The sequence below is a fragment of the Polistes dominula genome, unplaced genomic scaffold (genome assembly GCF_049000335.1).
Source record: "Polistes dominula isolate Pdom_NZ unplaced genomic scaffold, Pdom_raw_medaka contig_16, whole genome shotgun sequence".
NCBI lineage: Eukaryota > Metazoa > Arthropoda > Insecta > Hymenoptera > Vespidae > Polistes > Polistes dominula.
The window spans coordinates 3,928,662-3,951,099 of NW_028301040.1; the positions used below are offsets into that span (position 1 = coordinate 3,928,662).

The window sequence follows — 22,438 nt, forward strand, 5'->3', positions numbered from 1 at the left end:
TCCAGCGTTTAGACTATTTAATCAATATTTTGATATATCTTAGGTATATTCCGAATTAGAGGCAATAGTTGATAAACTTGCCAATGAAAGTCAGAGAGGATCTTATACGTTGAAGAAAAACACCGAACCCCAATCACCAAAATCACCAAATGCCAATTCAGCGTAAGTATAATGAAAAAGAAATTTATTTTGATAAATAATTACAATAAGTCTTACAATTAAAATATTAACATATAGATATTAAACAAGATTTGTATTTTTTACAGCTTGATAATAAACACGCAACCGTCGCAAAACAACATCTCGGCAGGTAAAAAAAGAAAATTTATTGATATAGAAATATAAATGCTTGATTTATGTACGTTGACAGACAATGTGTATACTAATATATTGCATGCATTAAGACGTTCCTTCGATTGATGATATCCTTTATCATTAAAAAAAAAAAAGGAAAAATATGGAGAACAAATAAATATTTATTAATTAGAGATAGATAGTTTTAAAAAAATTAAAAGAGGGTTGATTTAAAAAAAAAAAAAAAAAAAAAAAAAAAAAGCCTTTTAAAAGTCATGGGTTTCAACGTGTGTGGTATGAGTGTGCTTTATTGCGTGTTGCAGCTGTGGAGGATTCGGTACCACCAGCTAGAGACACCTCGCCAACGACCCAATTAAATGGCAATGCTAACAGCAATGCTAATAGCAATGATAATTCTCTCAATAATCAGGATGCTTCTCCGCAAAGTACAGTCGCACCTACCAAACGTGTTGAAGAACTTTATGATATACCTGTCGGTAAGTATATTATTTTTGTTCAACAAAATTGCTGTGTGTGGAAACAAAATACTGGAAAAATACTAAACAAATTTCAGCCATTTTAATGTTAAATTCTAATATTGAAATGATACAACTAATAACAACGTTTTATCTTAATCGCAGCAAAACTAATGTTATTAAATATTAATTATATAAATTTATTTATGTTAAAGTTATCTTTTGAAATGGACCGTTAAATCGTCTGCCCATTTGTGCATGGTCATACTGAATTTTAAAATGATGTATCCTAGCGAATTTGACTTGTTGGTTCTAACGTTTCAAATAAAAATACAAAATCAAATGAGAGAGATATATATATAATTTATAATTTTGGCAAGTTAAATTTGCTATTAGATTACGATAGGTCCATCACTAATGGTGCGGATTCGATAATTTTAGACGTGGAATATGAAAATGGTACCAATTTCTCTGCAGGGGCGACAACGGACAATTTGCCACCTGGTGTTTTGTATAGGGTCAAGGCTACTTATAAGTACAGTCGGGAAGATGTGGATGAATTGTCGTTCGACGTTGGTGAAATAATACGCGTCGTAGAATACAATGATCCTGAAGAACAGGTTCGTATTTCTTTTTTTTTTTATTAATAATAATTATAATAATCATTAACGATAGAAAGAAAACATGAAATTTGTTGTCACTTTAGGAAGAGGGCTGGTTGATGGGTATCAAAGAGGGTACAAATGAAAAGGGAATGTTTCCAGCAAACTTCACGAAGCCGCTGTGAAAAGGTTTTGTTTTTTTACGTTTATCTTTTACTATCGGAATGCTCAGAAAAATGGGGTCTTGATAAATAAATAAACGTATAAAAGGTAAAATTGATCGGATGTAATACTTATAAAGGAAAAAAACAAAAAAATAAGATCCACACTGAGTTCATCAAAAGAAGGTAGTGTTACATTCGAGTCGTAAAATTAAGAAGCAGAATCTTGAAAAAAAAAATATAAAAATAAAACAACAATATAAGGGAATTGATATATAATAAGATAGTTTTGCTGGATGGTACTGTGGATAATAATCAGCCCAAAGTGCCTTTAAAACCAGCCACTGTCTGTGCCAACAAACATTCACTATAATAATAATAATAATAATAATAATAATAATAATAATAATATTAATCTAATATGAGATTAATCCTCTCATATCGAATGTACGAATGAATATACGCATCACTAACAATCAAATGAAAAAAAAATATTTAAATAATATATTGTAATACAATTCGCAATACAATATATAAATATATATATTTAATATATACAGGGTGTCCTGTAACCTGCGGTATAAAAGACCAGGGAGTGATGATTATATGTAAAAAAAAAAATCAAAAATGTAGAATTAAATGTGTTCTTATAAGTTTTTATCTTTAGGAAAAGAATAAGCTTTGAAAATTTGTCGCAAAATTTGACTGTACATTTTCGATTTAATTTTTGCATGTAAAATCATCCCCTGTTCACATTTACCATTAATTACAGGACACTTTGTATATTAGATTAATTTTATTTTATGGAAGTGTACATAGATCTACATATATTACTTTTAGGGATAAATAACTTTTATGAGATATTACTTTTTCGTGGCCACTGAAAGGGGGGGAAAGGAGAGAAAGGGAGAAATATAATCATTAAAAGATTTATTGTCAAAAAAATTTATCGATAGGATAATTTTACTCGAGTACTCTTTTTTACGAAGAGTCTTTTTAACCAAATTTTTCCAAGGTCTAATCATCTCTACTTTATATTCTTCAAAAACAACAACAAAAATCATCTCGACAAAAAACTATCTAGAGGTAGTTTCAGATATCAAGAGTAAGAAAATGAAATAACATTTAGATCAAATTTTTGCACTTTTAATCGTTAAACAAATTTTACGAAAAATAATATTCTTACACGACGAGAGAGTATAGATGAAAGAAAGTATCTTACGAGATCGAGTAGAACGATGTATATAAATTGATAGGATATGTTGTGTCATGATTTTTACAACGATATTTTAAATTTATTTTCGTTTCCATTCTTTTTATTTTCATTGAACAGAGATACAATAATAGTATTTCTCTCGATGATAGATTTTTTTTTTTTTAAATTTCATTTATTATTATTATTATTCCTTTTTGAATTTTTCTTACGATAAATAACTAATGATCACATTTGTATATTCTTTGATGAGTATTTTATGTACATGATACAAGTGTGCTTAGGAAATTTATTAACAGTAATCAAAAGAAACTGTTAGTACTGATCCTGTATTAATTTGTATAGTCAAAGTAGGATGATGGATACCAATGGTTCAGTATCAGCAATTTTATAATTTTGATTAATACTCGTTACATAGATCTGTAGAACAATCATGTATCGCATATATACATTTACACACATACATATTTGTTTAATATAAACAAAAAGAAACAGTGCTATAATGATATACGTAATAATGCGAGAGATAGTATTATTTATAAGAAAATGATTATTGGTATTCGGCTTCCACTTGTGAGAGTGTGTGTTTTTATTTTCTATTATATTATATTATTCAGAATGATTATTTGTAAAATATCAATAAGAAAGTTGGATTGTTTCTTTTATAAAAAAAAAAAAAAAAAAAAAAAAACGGAAGATGAATTTGTTGTTAAACGATTGATTGATCCATTGTCATTACTAATAGTAAATCTTAAGATGATTTAAGAGTATTATTGGGCAAAGTAATAATAATAATAATAATATTAATAAAAATAATAATATTAATATAATATAATAATAATAATAATAATAATAATATTAAAATAATAAAAAGTTTCTTCACAGGTTTTTGTTCTCACAGATTCGTCTCTAATCGGTATATAGCATTATGATACATATATATATATAGAAATATTATATGCGTAAGTTAAGTGTGCAATAATCTTTTGCATAAGCCAAATTATTGTAAGCGTATTGAAACGTGGACCAAAAGAAACTCATAGAAAACAAAAAAGGAAAAAAAAACTGTGAACTTTGATTCTTCTATGCCAAAAGAGCTGGTTGATTAAGACTGTGAAGAAGAGCGCAATAAGAAAAAAAAAACAAAACAAAACAATTTGATAATTATTTGTTACAGGTATAAATATTTATACTCCATTTTTATTTAAATCCTGACTGTATTTCGATTGAATTACATTCCAACAAATTTGTCGGACATACACACATATATATTTATACACAAGCATAAATTATATCATATTATTCAAGAGAACTTAAATTTAGACTTCGTAATAAAATTCAATTAATTTAATACATGTGTCATCGTTTAGGAAATATTTTGAATTCATCCGAAAGTCGGAATATAATTAAAAGTGGAGTGTAAAAAGTTGTGCCTTGATTTTCTAAGTTTATCGTCGAGTACCATGTATTTACCCGCTATCGTCTTTTTTTGTCGGATGTATTCAACGATAAAGAAATAATATATATGAATATATATTTTTTTGTTGAGTTAAAAGGAAAAGAAGAAATAAGTATAAAAAATGCTAAGAACATTATTTTTATGACAGCGTTGACCGGGTGAGTGAGTGTGCGTTTAGTTTTGAAAATCGACGTGTTACTGCCACACGGTACAAAATTAATCTTTATAAAATGGTACGAATAATCGGAAACTCGTCGAAATTTTCTTATAATAATAATAACAATAATAATAATAATATTAATAATAATAATAATAATAATAATAATAATAATAATATATGCCCTTTATACTGCGTACAATTTTTATCCGATCTAACGATTTGCATTTAAAGGAAAAATAGAAAAAACAAACAAAAGAAAGAAAGAAAGAAAATCGATTCAAGAGGTTCAATTTTGTCCCTCTTTTTCCATGTAATATTTCCGACAACGCTTTAAAATCTTCTCATGCGTACTTCGGAAATAATCGAATTACAATTTTATTATACATACATGATTAGAAAATGGCAATATAATATACGTTTTAAAAAAAAAAACAATGATAACCAAAGCATTCTATACTTGAGCTTAAATAGAAGAATATTATTGAATAGTGTAGTAGTGTATTATCAACATTTTTAGATTATAATAAATTAAATATACACATGCAATATAATATTGATATTCGAAATTAATGTTTACGCTCTTTTTCTCTTCATAGATTTTATTTCAAATAAGATATTCGCCGATTCGCCATGATTGTTTCATTCCTTTGAAAATTATTTATGAAAGATACACATTTTTTTTAATAATTATTATAAATATAAACAAAGTTTCTGTCTTAAAATATCAATATAACATAAACTATAAAATATCACGTACAAAAACGTTTTATTTTTTAAATATTTGCAAGGTTTCGCGCCGTGAATTCAAATTGGTGCGATTTCAGTTCATTTCCTACCGCATGTGTCGCTGTAGTCGCACGTCTCGAACGATATCAGGTGAATCCCCTAAACGTAGATCATTTTTTATGCATTGTAATACTATATCATCTTATTAGAATCGATTACATCAAGTTAACCTTGAAAAACTATAATAAATGTACTCCATTACATCAGTCTTGTCGATAAATAATAAAAACATTTAAATTTATGTAACAAAATGATCGCTGAAGAAATTAGTAAGTGTATGAAAAAAGTTTGTCAGAAAATTTAAATCTACAAACGTATCAGAGTGGTTATCGAAGTAAATTATATTTTAGGAAAAAGATTAAAAAGGATCTCGAGTATTTAATTTTGTCTAATAAGACAGAAAAAAAGTTGTAAAATGTTTCGAAAGAATCAATACAAACGTTGGAGCGAGCCTTCGTTATGCAGGCGCCATTTTTCATATTTGCCAGTGACTTCGGAAGAAGATGAAGTAGATTTTGTACAACAACATGGAGCTTCTGGAGAAGAACATCACTCGGTGGACTGCTGTTTATGTTATGAACATTATAATAAGAAAAAGTCTTCCAAGTATTTAATCAACGACAATATCAAGGCAGTAATTTGAATGCACGTATTGTTTTGAAAATGGCACCAAATGAGAATCAGATAGAAAGATTTAAGAATAAAACTTTGTACGTACATATGTATACTGTATATGTTTCTTAAACAGAGATCGAACAGATTGCGTTCGCAACGAACAAGGGAGAACATGGAATTAAGGTTGATTGGAAGTCAGGTTGAGGAAGCCTTAGCTGATGACAGGCAAGCAGTTTTAATGCAACAGTTGGATTTGATCAGTAATGCACTTGAGGCATTAATTCATTATATACAATCCTTACAAGTAACCAATCAAGCTGCTCAAAGGGTGATGGATGTTGGACAATTGTTAATTAGTACTCGTATTACTTTGGTTGGTAGCTCAACAACAAATTTCAAGTCTTTGGCCGAACAGCTTCAACAGGTAGACAAGTTCGCAAATGGCTAACTTATGTATAAAATTGATGTTTTGTTGATTACGCTGATTAGATGGAGAATAAAAAGGAATATCGAGTATCATTCTTACGAGATTTAAGCGAACATTGTTCTAAGAGTATGACAATGTCTAAACAATTGCGTATTTTAATAGAGGAACATAAATCGAGGAAAGAAAATTTTTCCATAGCTGCCAAAAATTTTCAACATTTTCTTAATACATCGAAATTGTCGGAATTGCAATTAGAAAAATTACGTTGTCAATATAATTCTATTTTGGAGGATTATCAAGAGAGTAGACAAATTTTGGATGTAAGATTGCCGAAAGTAGTTAACGCGTACGTTAAAAAAAATAACTTCAGTTCTTTTATTTTTGAGATTAAAACTCCCTAAATCGAATCCCTGAATGTTCTCAAGTTTATGTTAGGCGCTGTTTTTTTTAATTGCAGACGACTGGTAACACTGCACGAAGGTTTCGGAAGGATCGTAGAATTTTTTAACGATTTGGATTATTTCAAAGAAATTCCCGAGATATTCAAACGACTAAAAGATAATTTGTCTGTCGAGGATTTAGGTAACTAAAAGAAAAAGAAAAAATCATATTTGATTGATAACATAATCGTAATTTATATTTCATGCAGTAAAAGAACACAACATGATTGCCGCGGAAATACCGGAAAACGTAGAAACGTGTCAATTGTGTCAAACAACAAATCGCGTTGATAAGAAATAATAATAATAATGTTAATAATAATCGCACGATAAAATTTCATTCCAATGCTTCCTCAAACATAATAAATCGTCGGTGAAAAACGTCGTATACAAATTGTAAACGGTTTGGGAAGCCTTATTATCATCTCAAAGTCAGTTTAATCTTCTTACATGCAAGAACGTGTCAAGGTTTGTCTGTGCCCGGATCATTTGATAAACTAAAAACTCCGTTATAATTCATAGAGAAAAAAAACTAATAGTTCGTTTTAAGACAGAAAATAAAACCAATTTGTATAAAAGATTATACAAATTTGTACCTATGTAATGCGTTAATATTCGCATAAATAAAGATTTCATTCAACGTAAATACTTGCTTATATATAAGGAAAATATAGATAAAATTATGATGTAAAAAAATACAAGCATAACCGCAATATATTTTCTTTTATCGGAAAGAAGCCAGAGATAAAAAGAAATTAAATAAACGAACGAGTAGTAAGATTAAAAATCCGATATCGGGTAGTACGTTGGCGCCATAAATTTGAAAAGTTTGAAGCAATATGGCGGCGTGCGCATACAAGACGGCGTAACCAATAGGAATAAAGAGAGAAAGAATACGGTGCCTGGGAGAAGACGCGCGCCGTTTTCTCGATTAGGTCACGACACTCCCTCTATAATGATGAGAACGATGCGTGCGAAGGTATCGAAATTCACACGAAAACAATATTTTGAAGACGATGATCAACGACATTTGACAATAGAAGTAGAAGACATCGCGCTTTAAGAATAAATAAAAAAGGAAGGAAAGGGTTAATAATTAAAAAGGTATGTTTTTACAGGATAAATAAAAAAAGTATCTAAACAAGAATATCATATGGAAGAATAAGCGTAAGAAAGTAGTGATGCGTAGAGATACTCACAGAGGGCAGGTGTATCGCTTTATGAGGATCGGTTGATCGTATAGGGGCAGGGGGAGAAAGAGAGAGAGAGAGAAGGTAGACTAAAGAGGAATAGTGGGAGGAAAGAGAGAGAGAGTATCATGAAGCGAATGAGCATGGTTAGAAAGAGAGAGAAAGAGAGGGATAGAATATAACCTATATCCGTAGTGTGTCTCGGCCGGTGCGTTGTCGTCGTTACGTTCTCCGTGCCTCCTCCCCCGACGGGTGGCGGTCGGGTAGAGATCGCTGCTGCCCTTAACGTCGGATTTTAATCTCGTTAAAGACAGTGGGTATAATGTGTGGAAACACGTGTTCTATCACAGTGGTATATGTCCGAGGTTTCCCTTTCTCTCTCTATTTCTCCTTCTCTCTCTTTCTCTCTCTCTCTCTCTTCCTTTATCTTCTCCTCCTCCCACCCTCTCTTTTCCGTTTCTACGACAAGTAGAGTAAGACGATAAATAACGTGAAAAAGAAAGGAAAAAAGAAAGAAAGGGAAAAAGAGAGAGAAAGAGAGAGAGAGAGAGCGATGGCCTAACTCGCGCGCGCGTTCGCGACACTTGGTTCGTTCGTTCGTCGTTCCGTTCGTTCGTCCGTCCGTCCGTCCGTCCGTTTGTTTGTTCATCCGTTCGTTCGTATGTTCTTATGTTTGTACGTTCGTTCGTTCGTTCGAACGTAGTATGTTCGTACGTATGTACGTACGTAAATACGTTCGTAGTCGTCGTCGTTGTCGGGCTTCGTCAATCTGGTTTGGTTTAACAGGATTCCACGTAGAGAAAGAGAGAGGAGTTAGTAGGAGGGTCGATAAAAGTCCGTGTACCGAACGGGCGCGCCGCGAATCGTTCGAGTTCGCTCACCGCGCTCGAACCTCCGTGTGTGGCCGGTTACCTTCTTCCTTCTTCCACCCTCGGTCGTGTCGCCTTTTGCTTCGAGCGACACCAAGAGAGATAGAGTGAGAGAGAAAGAGAAAGATAGAAATATAGATAGATAGATAGATAAATAGATAAAGATAGAGATAGAGATAGAGAACGAGAGGTGGCAGGAGAGTAAGTTCCTCTTGGAGCCCAGTCTGTTCTCCTCTGTAGCGTGTGTGTGCGCGCGTGTGTTAAAGACACCATTCTCGTAATAATCCTCTATCGTCGGTTCCTCTCGTCGACGTTGACGTCGTCCTCTTCGTCGTCTTCGTCGTCGTTGTCATTGTCGTTGTCGTTGTCGTCGCCGTCGTCGTCGTCGTGTGGTCGTCGACAACGACATCGTGGTGAGATCTTCGTGTTCGTACGGTGTTGGCTCTAGTTTCTCTCCCAAGTTTACCAAGAGTGAGCGAGGGAATTAGTAAGAGAGAAAGAGAAAGAGATAGAGGTAGAAGGATAGAGTGGAAGGTAAAGAAGAAGGGGAAACGAGAGAGAGAGAGTGAGTGAGAGAGAGAGACAGCCCGGTGAGTTACCACACCCAACCGAGCGAGCTGTAGAAAATCCCTCGCGCTATTGGTACGCTCTTGAGCGAAGGAGCGTAGACAGAAAGAGAGAGAGAGAGAAAGGAAGAGAGAGAGAAAGAGAGAGGGAGAGTGAGTGAGACAGAGCGTCAAACGAGAGAGCCGGTGATATCTCTCGTCGACGTTGTCCTCGTCGTCGTCGTTGTCTGTCGTTGCTACTGTCGTTACTACTGTCGTCGTCATCGTTATTGTCGTCGTTATTTTATCGTGTTTTAGTAGAAAAAGAAACATATTATAAAGATATAAGGAACTAGAGCAAGGAGGTTACTACTGTACTCGTGAGTTTGGTGTGTTAATAATCAACGTCGGTCGGTCGGTCGGTCTGTCGTGGTCGTGGAAAAATCGTCGTGTGGAATCGTCGTGGCCCCGAGGACGCTCAAGTTGGTTTCTCTATCTCTCTCTGTTCCTCGTGTGCGTGCATGCGTGCGTGCGTGCCCCGTGCGTGCGTGCGTGCGAGCGAGCGTGCGCTCCGCACTACTCGCAAATCTCTCGGGTACTTTATTTTCCTTCTGTTTTTCTTTTTCTCTTTCTTTGAGGAGAGAAGATCAGAAAAGAACTAAGAAGTAGTAGAAGAAGAAGAAGGAGGAGTGTATTAAGAAAAGGTGGTGACGATAGAAAGAAGAAGAAGAAGAAGTAGAAGAAGGGAGTTGTGAGTGCGTGAATGCGTTGATGCGTCGCTGCCGTCGTCGTCGTCGTCGTCGTCGTCGTCGGGAGGAGCAACGATCGTCGTCGTCTTCGTCGTCGTCGTCGACGTTGCTGTTGTGGTGTTGTCTTCATTCTCTTCGTTTATTCTTCTTCCACGTTGAGTGATAGATAGAATAGTTTAGGTTACCGTCAAGCGGGTGAGGTATCCTCCTCGTTAGTGTTCGCGCTGAACGAGGAGAGGGATTAAAAAGAAGAAGAAGTAAAAAAAAAGAAGAGAGAGATAAAAGAAGAAGAAGAAAAAGAGGAAGCAAAAGCGGTGCTGAAGAAGTGCCGCCGTGGTGTCCGTGCTGGTGGTGGTGGTCGTGGTGGCGGTGGTGGACGTGGTGCGACGAGTGTTGTTGGTGCCGGTGGTGCAAGAAGAAGAAGAAGAAGACGAAGAAGAAGAAAAAGAAAGAAAAGAAGAAGAGGAAAAGCTTTATAAAAAGGTAGAAAAGGTGCTGGAAGTGGTGATTGTTGTGTTGTTTGAGGAGCTCGTGGTGCAAACAAGAAAAATTAGAAGTAGTAGTAATAATAATAATATTATTAATAATAATAAAAATAATAATAATAATACAAGTAATAATAATAACAATAACAGTAATATCAAAAGAAGAACAGCAACAACAAAAACAACAACAACAACAACGATCGTTGGGAGAGTTTTACACGCCGGTCGTGTCGGTAATAGTAATAGTGTCATCATTATCATCATTATCCTCGTCGTCGTCGTCGTCATCGTCGAAGCAACGTCCCTGTCATTATTATCATCGTTGTCATCGCCGTCGTCGTCGTCGTCGCCGTCGCCGTCGTTGTTGTTTGAAAAGAAGAGAAGGAGAAAGATAGCCGAGACCACGAGGACGGCGACGAGACGTCGTCCCTCCTCCTCCTCTTCCTTTTCCTCCTCCTCTTCCTCTTCTTATTTCTCGTACATCGCCCTGTCGAGATAATATCAACCGGACGATAGACGACCGTGTCCTTCTTTAATTCTTTTTCGTCGACGTCGACGTCGTAGTCGTCGTCGTCGTCGTCGTCTCGACGACGGTCGGCGCTTGGCCGGCGCTTTTCGTCGCGTTACAAATAGTTATACCCCTTCCTCACTCTTCATTCCATTGCACCCCCGCAGTCCCATTTTTATCCGAAACCGTTTGTTCTCTTTCTCTCTCTCTCTCTCTCTCTTCCATAATCCTCCCTAAGGCTCCTATCTTCCTCCTTTCACGGAGGATATCGCTTTCCTGAGCCATGGCGTGCTGCCTGTCGGAAGAGGCGAAAGAGCAAAAGCGTATCAACCAGGAAATCGAGAGGCAACTGAGAAGGGACAAACGAGATGCCAGGAGAGAACTTAAGCTTTTACTACTCGGTGAGTATCTTTTTTTATTTTATCTCATCTCTTTTTTTTCTTTTTTAAATACTCTCGCGGAATTCGGAAAATCTCGATGTTCTCTACTTCTTACACCTTATCGCGCGTGCGACGAGAACCGGTGAAAAGGCGTCGTCGCTTCGACGACTTCGACCGAATCTACCGTTCTCCCCTTTCTTCTCCACCTACTTCTCTTCTTAACTCTCCCACTGTCTTTCTCTTTCTCTCTCTCTCGTTCTATCTTTCTTTTTTCTCGTCGTCTTTGACTCTTCCGTCGTGTTCTACTGTACAGAGTGCTTTTTTAAGTCGTTTTTTCGGAGCCGTGCCGCGTAACGACGCTCGCGCCACACAGCTCGACGGATTCTTGGAACACCTATCTATCTCTATCTCTCTCTTTTTGACTTCTACCTTCTTTTTCTCTTTTTCCCCCTTTCCTCTCTCTCTCTCTCTCTTTCTCGTTACGCGACACACGAGCAACCGCGTTCGCGACTTTCGAAAGATCGTTCGTTTCATTCATACGTCCCGTAAAGTGCGACGATCGACGAAGTGGCCCCCTTCTCCTTCTCTTTCTCCTCCTACTACTCCTTCTCCCCTCTCTGGTTTCCCCCTCCTTGTCTCTTTCCATCGCTCGTTCGGTCTTCTTCGTTTTCCCCCTACCTCACTCGCACGTACATTTCGCCTCGTACGCGAGATCCGATCGAACGCAATTGTAGTTGAGCCGGCCCGGCCGGCGTAAACTGAACGATTCCAACTTCGATCGTTTAAACTTAATGATCTTTATTTACATATTCATTCATTTATTTATTTATTTAATTATTGTCTGTTTTACTTTATCTCTAATATAGTCTACACACGTGTAACACGTTTTATTTCATTATTCTTTCTGTAGTATTATTTGGAATTTTGGAACGATTAGGGACTTTATATAATTAATTATATACATATGTTCTATGAATTAAATTAAAAAGTATCTAATTAATAACAGATAACAAATTTTATATTTAATTACATCTTTGTTGATATTGTTAGGATTATTATTAGGGATTTTGGGACGTATGTTTCGTTTGAATTTTTGATGTCAGTTTAAATTCGATTCGTTCGTGCTTATGTTTTTTAAATAATTAAAGATTTTATAAAATATCCTTAACTACTTTTTAGGATAATTCGTCATTATTCTCTCGTTAGATGTTTATTAAAATATATACATTTCAAGCCTTTTACATTTTGCAAATTAGTATCATTCTGATTGGTCCGTATAGATAAGATTGTAAATCCTAATCAATGACAGTTCATCAGTATCTACTTTTCAAATTATTTATAAGACAGAGACTTAAAGAGAGAGAGGCTTAAAATTTAAAAAACATTTAATTCAAAATACAGTTCCGTAAATTTTAAGATCGTTCCGTAATTTACAGATCTTTAAAATTTATAAAAATTTCCTGTAAGACTTTAATTTGATTGGTTTTATTCTAATTGGTCTATTCCAATGAAAATGTTATTACTGATCAATCAGAATTTTACTTACTTCCCACTCACAATTTAGACATTTTTAAAATCATTTAGAAAAACTATATATAAATAGAAATACTATATAAATATTAAAGACTTGGGGGAATTTTTAACTCGTACTCGATATTAATAATCATTTCGTTGCATGTATCGATTCTAATAAGACACGCGGTATATTCGTGTTTAAAGGTAACGCGTAGTATATATATAATATCGCGTAGTAATCACGTGATGGCGCTGTTAAAAAAATCGGTAATGTGATACTTTTCTTCCGTTCTCTTTCTTTCATTCTCATTTTTTTTTCCTCCCTTTCTCACTTATTATACACAAACGCTTTTAATGAAACAGAAAATATTTCTTTTACGTAAAAATCACTTTTCTTTTTTTTTTTTTTTTTTTTTTTTGACAATTCAAAGTATAGTAGTTCGTTACGCGTGCATTGTTTTTCTCTCTCTTCTTTTCTATTTTTTCCTCTCTTTTTTTTTTTCTGTTTCGTTTTTCTGGATAGGTAGCGTAAATAACGGGGTGTAGGAAGTGGGGCTAAAGGGGAGGGAAGTGGTGTACTTTCGCGCGCCTTTGTGGGCCTTGTGATTCACTCAAGAACACCGTACTCAGCAGGCGCGCGTGTATATTTACCTGGTACGTTCTCAGTGCGTGACACGAAACTCGATATGAATTCTCTTTATATATATACACACATATGTATATACATATATGATGTGTGCGTAATATAATGTAATAGAATATATATAAATGTACAAAATGATATACATTATTTAAATAATACGTATGTTTTTAATTGTTACTTATTTTTCTTTCGTAACAAAGTTCAAATCTTTCGGCATTCCCGCCAGAGATAATTCCCGGCTAATTTCACGCGAGTCAAATAAGCGATATAAATCGTTTATTATTCTTCTCGGTGATTGGGTTCTAACCGAAAATTTTCAATACACATTCTTCCCATGTGCATTTGCATATGAAAGATTTTTTTTTTTTTTAAACTCTTGTTATATTGGTTTTGATTTATGGTCCTTTTTCGTACTTCTTTTCTTTCTCGTTTCTTTCATTGGTTGTAAGCGACGAAAAATATGTTGGAAGTATTAACTCGGACTCTGTTCTTCCGGCCATGAAAACGTGAGCAGCGTTACGACGAACGTGGAATAATTTTCTCGGTCACATTCTCTCTGTCTCTCTCTCGTATCTTCGGCGCATTGATTTAATTCACCGACCTTCGTCGTACATGCATATATACATATACATATATATATATATATATATATATATATATATATATATATATATATATATATATATATATATATAAACATGCTTACATATGTTTGTAAATGCGATTATTAAGAGAGATAATCACACGCATATACATAATGTAATAATGAAAATTATTTTTGATTGGTTATCTATAAATAATTAAAAAAAAAAAATATATATATATATGTATATATATGTATATGTATGACCGATTCTGTCGAATATCTCACTTATCGTATTTCTCATTATCGATCCAGATATAAATTAAATCCACTCGTGCCGAATATTCCGTGTATCTCACGTAAATAATATATATATATACTATATTCCCAGTGTCCATTATCGTACATATATACTTATTACATACATGTATAATGCGAAAGTACATACATAGCTTAGACGTTAGATTCAATTAACGTGCTGTTATTAAATTATGTATATATATTACACGTATATACTTCGTACATGCACACGTAATGTATACATAAACTTGTACATATATATATGAATGTACATTTTTCCATCTTTCGAGTTTATTTTATTTGTTGTTTATGTAGAAAATAAATTAAAGATTAGTAATGGAATTCACAAATTAATTGGAAGCTTTTAACACTAGATATACTACCATTTTCAGTATACCTATTTCTACCACACTAGTCAAAATGACTGGTGTATAGAAAAAAAATGCTTTTTGAGGCTTCCAGTCTTTATTTACTCTTAAAAAATAACACAAAATGTTTAATAATAATAATTTTAATAGATAAATGGATTTATAGATATTTTTAAATAACAAAACGTTTAATTAATTACAGAAATCAAATGTTACATGATGTAGAAATTTTGAATTAAAATGGCCCGGACTAGTCAAAATGACTGGTTTGGTATATCTAGTGTTAAATACGTAGGGATTAAATTCTGGTAGTGTCAGATGCATAATCAGAGAACAAGAAAAATATAAGTAAATTATTATTATATGTGCTGTATTTTTATATTCAATATGGAAGTCTAGGATAAGAAATTTTGGAAGATCTTTACAAGTTCATTGATCTTAAAACGTTTTACTCTTCGTTGAAAGTTAGATAGAGGAAAAGAAAGAAAAAGGTTGGTTGGGAGAGGGAGAACTGGCGCTTTGACTTATGTCACATTTGCATGAGAACGATACCTGCTGTTTATATTAACATGCATAATTTTTAAGCCAGTCATTATCGATACTCGTACTCTTGTGAAGTTAGTTAAAAATAAGTCAATACACAAATCATTTAAATTCATTTTCTATTTTTTTTGTTTTATATTTTTGTTTTTATTTTAATATACGCAACTATTAATTAAATTATACAATAAATTATTCGTCATTTTTAAATCTCTTTCATAGAAAATAAATTAGAGGTTAGATATAGAATTTATACAGATTACTTGGCAGTTTTCAAATTATGTTGAAAATCCTGATAGATATCGGCCTTAATTTTCTTTTTTTCTCGTAAATTAACCTAAAAAAAATAAAAGAAACACATACTCCAAAAAAAAAAATAAATCATAAAAGTATTATTATTATTATTATGATTATTAATTTATAATTCATAGGTCAAAAGTTATCGTCTAGGAACTTTGGATTAATCTCTCATATAAAAATTTACTATTGAAAATAAAAAAATAAAAGGCTTACATACTTATCTTTTTCACGTTTTGTCGATTACATAACGGTTTATAGGACTCTGTAAAAAAAAAAGGGGCAAATAAAAAGATAAAAAGACAATAATTCTTCAAAAGAGAGCAATACGCGCCTTTTAAATAGCCGTCGTGTGTTTCACGTTTGTTGTGTGTACACCGAACTCCAATATGTCGTCGTCGTCATCGTGTGGTGCCAGTGTTACGGGCATTTATTTTTGATCGGCGGTCGTTCAGTTGAATTCGAACAATGTAACAATATTGGCATCAAAGCTCTCACACGATATTATTACATATGTATGTATGTATGAATGTATTCATGTAACATGTTGCATACTGCATGAAACAATATAACGTCTGCTGTTAAAAAAGAGATCTTCATTTAATTTCACATTTTATTTTTTATTTCTAGTTACGATCCGTGAAATAAAATGCGACATTTTCTTTTTTTTTTTTGAAAGATCATAAATTTGTAATCGATCGGAATTAATTAGTTGATTTTTATGAAACAACGTTATCATTGATTAAATTTGTCTCACAGTTTATTAGAGTGACACGAGCGAAAGTTTTCGACCAATCATTTGTTTCCATTTATTTATACAAAATGGCGGATTATTTTTTCTTCTTTTTTTTCTTTTTTTTTTCTTTACGTAAAGTTTGTTCTTTTAAACATGGAATATAAGTGACGATTAAAATGGAAGACGTTGTAGGGTTTATTGTTGATTTTATTTTATTTTATTTTTTTTTTTTAAATATTTAGTTGATGTAAATATTGTAAATTATATTAATAAGATTTATGCGTAAGTTTTGCCATATCTTTCTTTTTTTGTTTCCTTATGTTTTCATTTCTCGTTTACTATGACTGGAATTTACAATTATAGTCATTTTCTTAAAATAATTTATTTCCCTTCGTCGAACTTGTTTCTTATTCGTACAGTTTGTTGTCCCGTACACGAAATGAAAAGAAATAAAAAGAAAAAAAATTATAAGCGATAAAACATTACGATCTTTTACTTGCGAATTATATATATATATATATATATATATGTACATATTCATGTTCTTGATAACATTATCATATTCTCATTAATTCAGTCGTGTCCTTCCTCGAACAGATTTTCTAGCAAAGAAACTAATCAAAGTCGTTCATTTTAAAGAGATTCTTTCTTTTGTTTTATCTTTTTTTAAATTTATTTTTTGTTATGCACACATAATATCAAATTATATAGTAAGTTTGTTAATTTAAGGAGTAAAAATTAGTGATAGGAATTGTATCATTGTTGGTAACATTAACTTACACATAGTGTTTTTCTTTTTATAAAACAAATTTTTTTTTAACTTCTAATTATTTCTAATATAAAAATACAATGGATGAATTTAAAAAAACAAAAGTAACAAAACCTTAGAAAAATTTCATCTACAGTTGTGTTATATTTTTGTTTAAATGACAAAAATATAATTAATTATAATATTAATTATATATATATAATAATATAATATAATATTATATGTATATTTATATTATTTATTATTATTATATTATAAATCAAATGAAGTAAAATTAGATCGTATTTTTGTATTCGTGTTTGTAATAAAACGTAACTTTAAAAAAATTAAATAAACAAATTTTTAATTAACGAAAATAAAAAAAAATAAATAAATGGAAGGAAAAATATGAAATTTGGAAAGTTTTACGATCGAATATATATATATATATATGGTTAATAAAAAATATCATTTTATATGATTAACATTAATTCCTCGAAAAAACGGAATAAACATTTGGACGTGGTCCGTTAAGAGGAAACGCGATCGTAAAAAGAGATAACGTTGAATATATAGTCTCGTTTAAAGGTACGTTAAAGCACGCATTATGCATATCACACACCATTGAAAATCGATATTGAGTTTTACATATCGAACGGCTCTTTTTCGAGCACGTGCAATCCCGGACACGCCCAAGTATGTAAACTATACCTGTATTCTCTCATGTAGGAAAGACTGATTATGACGAATATTCAAAAAGAACAACAAAATGGTAGAAACATTTTCAAAAAATGCCCAGAAAAAATTGCTAACCAATCAGGAGTTAGCATACTACGAATAAGTGGGGATAAACTAATGTACAACGTTAATCAAATGATCCAACTTTGATCCAATTTCTTTCTTTATTTTGTTTTTCTTTTTATAAATTGATATTGTAATTGAAAAAAATAATTTCTTTTTGAAATTTATGCAAATATCTTTGACTTATGGTTAAAGATAAACACATATATATTTTATTCGCATTAAGTTATCTCAAAGATAATAACTTCCTACAAGAAATCTCTCTGTCTCTCTCTCTCTCCCTTTCTATATTTATAAATACATATGTATAGACATATGCATGCATATACACCTTATCTACCAAACTTACAAACGATACGTATCATTTCGTAAACAAAAGCAGACACTATATAGGTCTACGGATGAGTAATACTTGAGTCATAGAAAGAGATAGAGATAAATGAAAGAGGTTAGGGGAAAGATGTAGTCTACAATTACATTAATCCAAAGTCTCATTCTCTCTCGTTTTCACTCTTTTTTTATTATTATCATTATCAATAGAACATAAGAAAATAAGTAAAACTATGTAAATTATTTGAAAATATTCTTCAGATAGATCAAAACAAAAATTGATATCATAAAATTCTTCCCTTTCATCCCTTTGAAATGTATTTTTCTTTTTCCCCATTTCCCTATGCTAGTTATTTTTTATTTTATTTTTCGGTTAACAAACATGAAAACGTATCTCGAGGAAAGAAGAAACGACTCTTCCGTGAACAAGTCTCTCCTAAGAAAGGAGCTTCGACTACGACCTTGAAGCACCCTCTTACGCGTTAAACGCGATAATAGGATTCTGCTGGAAGGGGTGGTAGTGGGGGATGATGATAATGGTGGTAGTAGTAGTATTAGTATTAGTATTTGTAGTTAGTAATAGTAATAGTGTGTGCGAGTTCGACGTTAAATGAAAATAGGCATCGGTGGCTAGTATATTCCTTCACCCCTCTCTCTCTCTCTCTCTCTTTCTCTCTCTCTCTCTTGCTGTCTTAAGCAGGAGTGTGAGAAAAGGATAAAGATAGATAGATAGATAAATAGATAAAGTGAGATAGAAAATAAGAGAGAGGGTGGGTGGAAATATCGAGGCGCGGTAGTGCTAGCTTCAGCCTGGGGGAAGCAAAAGCTTCTCTCTCACACACACACATACACATATATACACACGCTAGTACACATATACATGTTCACCCTTCTCACCCCTGTACCGAGTCGTCGTCTATCGACCCACCACCACCCCCGGTGGCGAACCTTCCCTGAAGCTTCCACGTAACACTCACTCTCTCTCTCTCTCTTTCTCTCATTCTATCTCATTCTATCTCTCGTTTTTACTCATTCTGTTTCACTCTTTTTCTCTTTTCCTCTACAAAACCAGGAAAGCCTTCCGTTCGTTCGTTCGTCGATCTTCGTACAAACGGTCGTTTTTTACTCACCCTTCTTCTTTCACTCTTTGAGGTTAGAAACTAAATTTTTTTTCTTTCTTCCAAATTTTTTTCCATTTAATAAAAAATAAGGTAGATACGTGTCATGATTTATATTATCATTTAAAATAATTTTCGTCATTATTCTCTTTGACTTATTATTATTATTATTTTTTTTTCTATACATTTTAAATGAATTTGTTTTTGTTTTTTGAAAGGGTTAAGAGTTTTTTGGTCAATGATGAATATTTTTTTTTAGTTAGTTAGTTTTTAACAATTTTCTTTAAGAGTTTCTTGTTAATGAACTCGATATATATGTATATACATATATATAGAAAGAGAGAGAGGAAAAGAGCCAGAGACCGAACGTGCCCCGCCCACGTCGTTATAATGTTCCTCGTTGTTTCCTTACTTCTTCATTCATTCATTAAATCGAACTTATTTTACGTTTTTTTGTCCCTCCTTCTTCTTATCTAGTTTTTGCATAAATTTTGCAATAATATCGGTAAATAAAAAGTACGTTTACTTGCATATTTTGTCGTCCAAATATTATGTGTTACACACACACACACACACACACACACACACACACACACACACACACACACACACACACACACACACACACACACACACACACACACACACACACACACACACACACACACACACATGCGAATGAATATATTCTTTTTTTTTCTGCAATTTTACTAAAAATCCCTAAAAGTTCCAAGGTAATATAAAATACAAATTACTTTGTTTTTCTTTTTCCCCGCAGACTTTATCGTGAAGATTTAGTAACTACATGTTAGAGTGATTTAAAAAAAGAAAAGCAATTAATTATAAAAATTCATCCAGGAAGTTTCTGTTCGTTTCATACACAAATACTACGTTCACACATGTAAAAAAAAAAAAAAAAAAAAAAAGTGATTTGTTATTAATAGAAAACTTATTTTCCAAGTGGACGATTATGAGAATTATTAGAGTATTAAAATGGCTGCTTCCCCGTAATAGAAGCCATTTTAAAAATGGCGTCAAAAATGTCCTATAGTTATATTTTTATACATACGATAAACGATTAATGAAACACGTCTCTCTTTCTCGTCACCAAGATAGAAGACTCTTTAAACTTTTCAAAGAACGTAGTAGCGTTTGTTACGTATGTAAGCTTAAGGTGATATATAAAATGGAGTATATTAAAAATACCATATAAGAGAGGTGTTTAGAGTTAACCTACGTCATATGAATAACTGTGTGGGTAGCAATGGTAGCCATATTTAGAAGAAGAGAATAAGGCATGGAAGAAGAAAAAAAAAATTCGAATTAACCTTAAAAGAAAAAGACTAAGGAAGAGAATGATTAGATGGAAAAATAATTTTATTCTTTATAAATACAATGATAATGTCATACACACACGCACACACACACACACAATTTAAAGATAAATCTTTAATAATGATGTTGAAACATAAACAAAAAATATTACAGAAAAGTGAAATAACGGTGTATAAATTATAGGAAAAAGTTACGGAAAAAAACAAGGGATAGAAAATAATGATACGGACGTTAAAGGTTTCTAGATAATTTTTAAATATCAATTACTCTTACACAAGGACTAGTCTGTAGGTTAATTTTTTTTTATCTTCTTCTTCTTCTTCTTCTTCTTCTTTTTCGAATCGTCTGAACTATTATGAAGTTTCTAGGAATTTGTTGGTACACCAAGGAACTTTCAAGATCCATTGAGTGATTTTTTTTTAAATTGGCGATAAATAATAATAAAAAAAAAAAAAAGATGCGAATGAAAGGAAAAAAGGAAGAAGAATCGCGTATAGAGTGCGCGGGAATTTCAAACGTAATTTTCCGCGCCATTTACTAACTCATGGCCCATTTATATCTTCGAGATTCCGATAGCTCTCTTTTCGCGTTTATTAGAAGAGCCTAGAAGGTCGAGAAGCAGGCATTTCCTCTCGAATAATCTTTCTCGGTGGCGGCCACCGCCAAGCAAGCAAGCAAGCAGCAACCTGGTGACTCATCTCAGTCTCTCTTTCTTTCTCATTGCACTGTCTTCTTCCTCTCTCTTTCTCTCTTTCTCTCTTTTTTCCTTTACTTCATCTTGCCATGATGTGTCCCATATTTTTAAACCAATCTACTCTGTATGTCTCTCTTTATCTCTCTTTTCGATTATTTCAATTATTTAGGTATTTTAACACATTAATTATAACCTACAAATCATTTTCAATAAATTGAAAAATCTTCAGTGGCTCTCAATCTCTTGTTATTTTTATTTTTATATTGTTTTAGTGATTTCAATCATTTATACCAAAATTGGAATAAATGTTATTAGACTCTTAGATCTTACCTTGCATTTAAACACTGTGATTATAACTTATAAATTATTTCCAAATATGAACAAATTTTTCCTTCTTTTTATCTTGATCCAATAATTTAGATAATTTTCATTTTTCTAATTTCTTTTTCTCATTATTATTTTTCCCCATTCTTCAATTTTCCCCAGATCTTTTGGCATGCGCATAATCAATTTTTTTCCCCGTCTTCCATCCTTTCCTCTGCATTTGCATAAGTCATCACTTTCGTAACGATTTCTACCAAAGCCTTTTCAACCGACCATCGGAATTTTTATTTTCATATAGAAGTTGATTCATGGAAGTGTTTCCTTCTACAGGTTTTATTTTTTTTTTCTCTAGAAATTTCTTCTCAATTCTATCGACTTTTCCTTCCTATAATATTCCCCACTTCTTTCTATTCTTTTTTTCTTTTCACATTTTATCCTTAATTCAGAATAGGATATTCTTTAAATTTTACAACGATCAATTTTGTGTGTGTGTGTGTGTGTGTGTGTACTTTTAACCTGAATTATTAAGAAAACTATTTATAAAAATTAGTCATAGTATATTCATTTATTTTCTACAAAATTATTTAAATAAATGATTGTATAGAATTCTTTTCTATTTTTGGTTCACGGCGTTAACTCTCTTGACTTCTTTAAAAAATGTGTTCTTCGTAAGGAGAAACAGGGTCGAGGGTGGCTGTTGTACAAATGCAAAAACAGTACACGTGTATGTGCGTACGTAAGTAAGTA

General features: G+C 32.5%; 3 protein-coding genes across 14 annotated transcripts in view; all 3 read left to right on the forward strand.

The window, feature by feature from the left end:
- Amph (amphiphysin) overlaps positions 1–4,931 on the forward strand; it is a 33,880-nt gene extending 28,949 nt beyond the window's left edge. The window contains exons 5-9 of one of the 4 annotated variants that reach the window (XM_015317944.2): positions 44–162; positions 267–310; positions 618–791; positions 1,212–1,390; positions 1,477–4,931. In XM_015317944.2, coding sequence (XP_015173430.1) covers positions 44–162; positions 267–310; positions 618–791; positions 1,212–1,390; positions 1,477–1,557 — 597 coding nt within the window. In that variant the 3' untranslated portion in view covers positions 1,558–4,931. The remainder of the gene's footprint in view (positions 1–43; positions 163–266; positions 311–617; positions 792–1,211; positions 1,391–1,476) is intronic. The other 3 variants (XM_015317945.2, XM_015317947.2, XM_015317948.2) reach the window with 3 other exon arrangements.
- A 200-nt stretch (positions 4,932–5,131) lies between these two features.
- LOC107064852 (uncharacterized) lies at positions 5,132–10,442 on the forward strand. Of its 3 annotated transcripts, none has more exons than XM_015317961.2 (7): positions 5,132–5,420; positions 5,502–5,785; positions 5,900–6,190; positions 6,256–6,539; positions 6,651–6,775; positions 6,843–7,737; positions 9,884–10,442. In XM_015317961.2, the coding sequence occupies exons 2-6, from the start codon at positions 5,567–5,569 to the stop codon at positions 6,932–6,934; spliced, it is 1,011 nt and encodes a 336-aa protein (XP_015173447.2). In that variant the 5' UTR covers positions 5,132–5,420; positions 5,502–5,566; the 3' UTR covers positions 6,935–7,737; positions 9,884–10,442. The 3 variants fall into 3 exon arrangements, with proteins under 3 accessions (XP_015173447.2, XP_089030798.1, XP_015173449.2); XM_089174672.1 differs by having other exon boundaries at positions 6,256–6,513; XM_015317963.2 differs by having other exon boundaries at positions 6,256–6,513; positions 6,651–7,737.
- Positions 8,190–22,438, forward strand: part of Galphaq (G protein alpha q subunit) — a 30,344-nt gene continuing 16,095 nt past the window's right edge. For 3 of the 7 annotated variants that reach the window (XR_016177318.1, XR_016177319.1, XR_016177317.1), the window contains exon 1: positions 8,194–11,380. Coding sequence is in view for 4 of the 7 variants with exons in the window: in XM_089174670.1 (XP_089030796.1) it covers positions 11,263–11,380 (118 nt within the window). In the remaining 3 variants the exon portion in view is untranslated. Of the gene's footprint in view, positions 11,381–22,438 lie in introns of all 7 variants that reach the window. The other 4 variants (XM_089174670.1, XM_089174671.1, XM_015317956.2 and 1 more) reach the window with 4 other exon arrangements.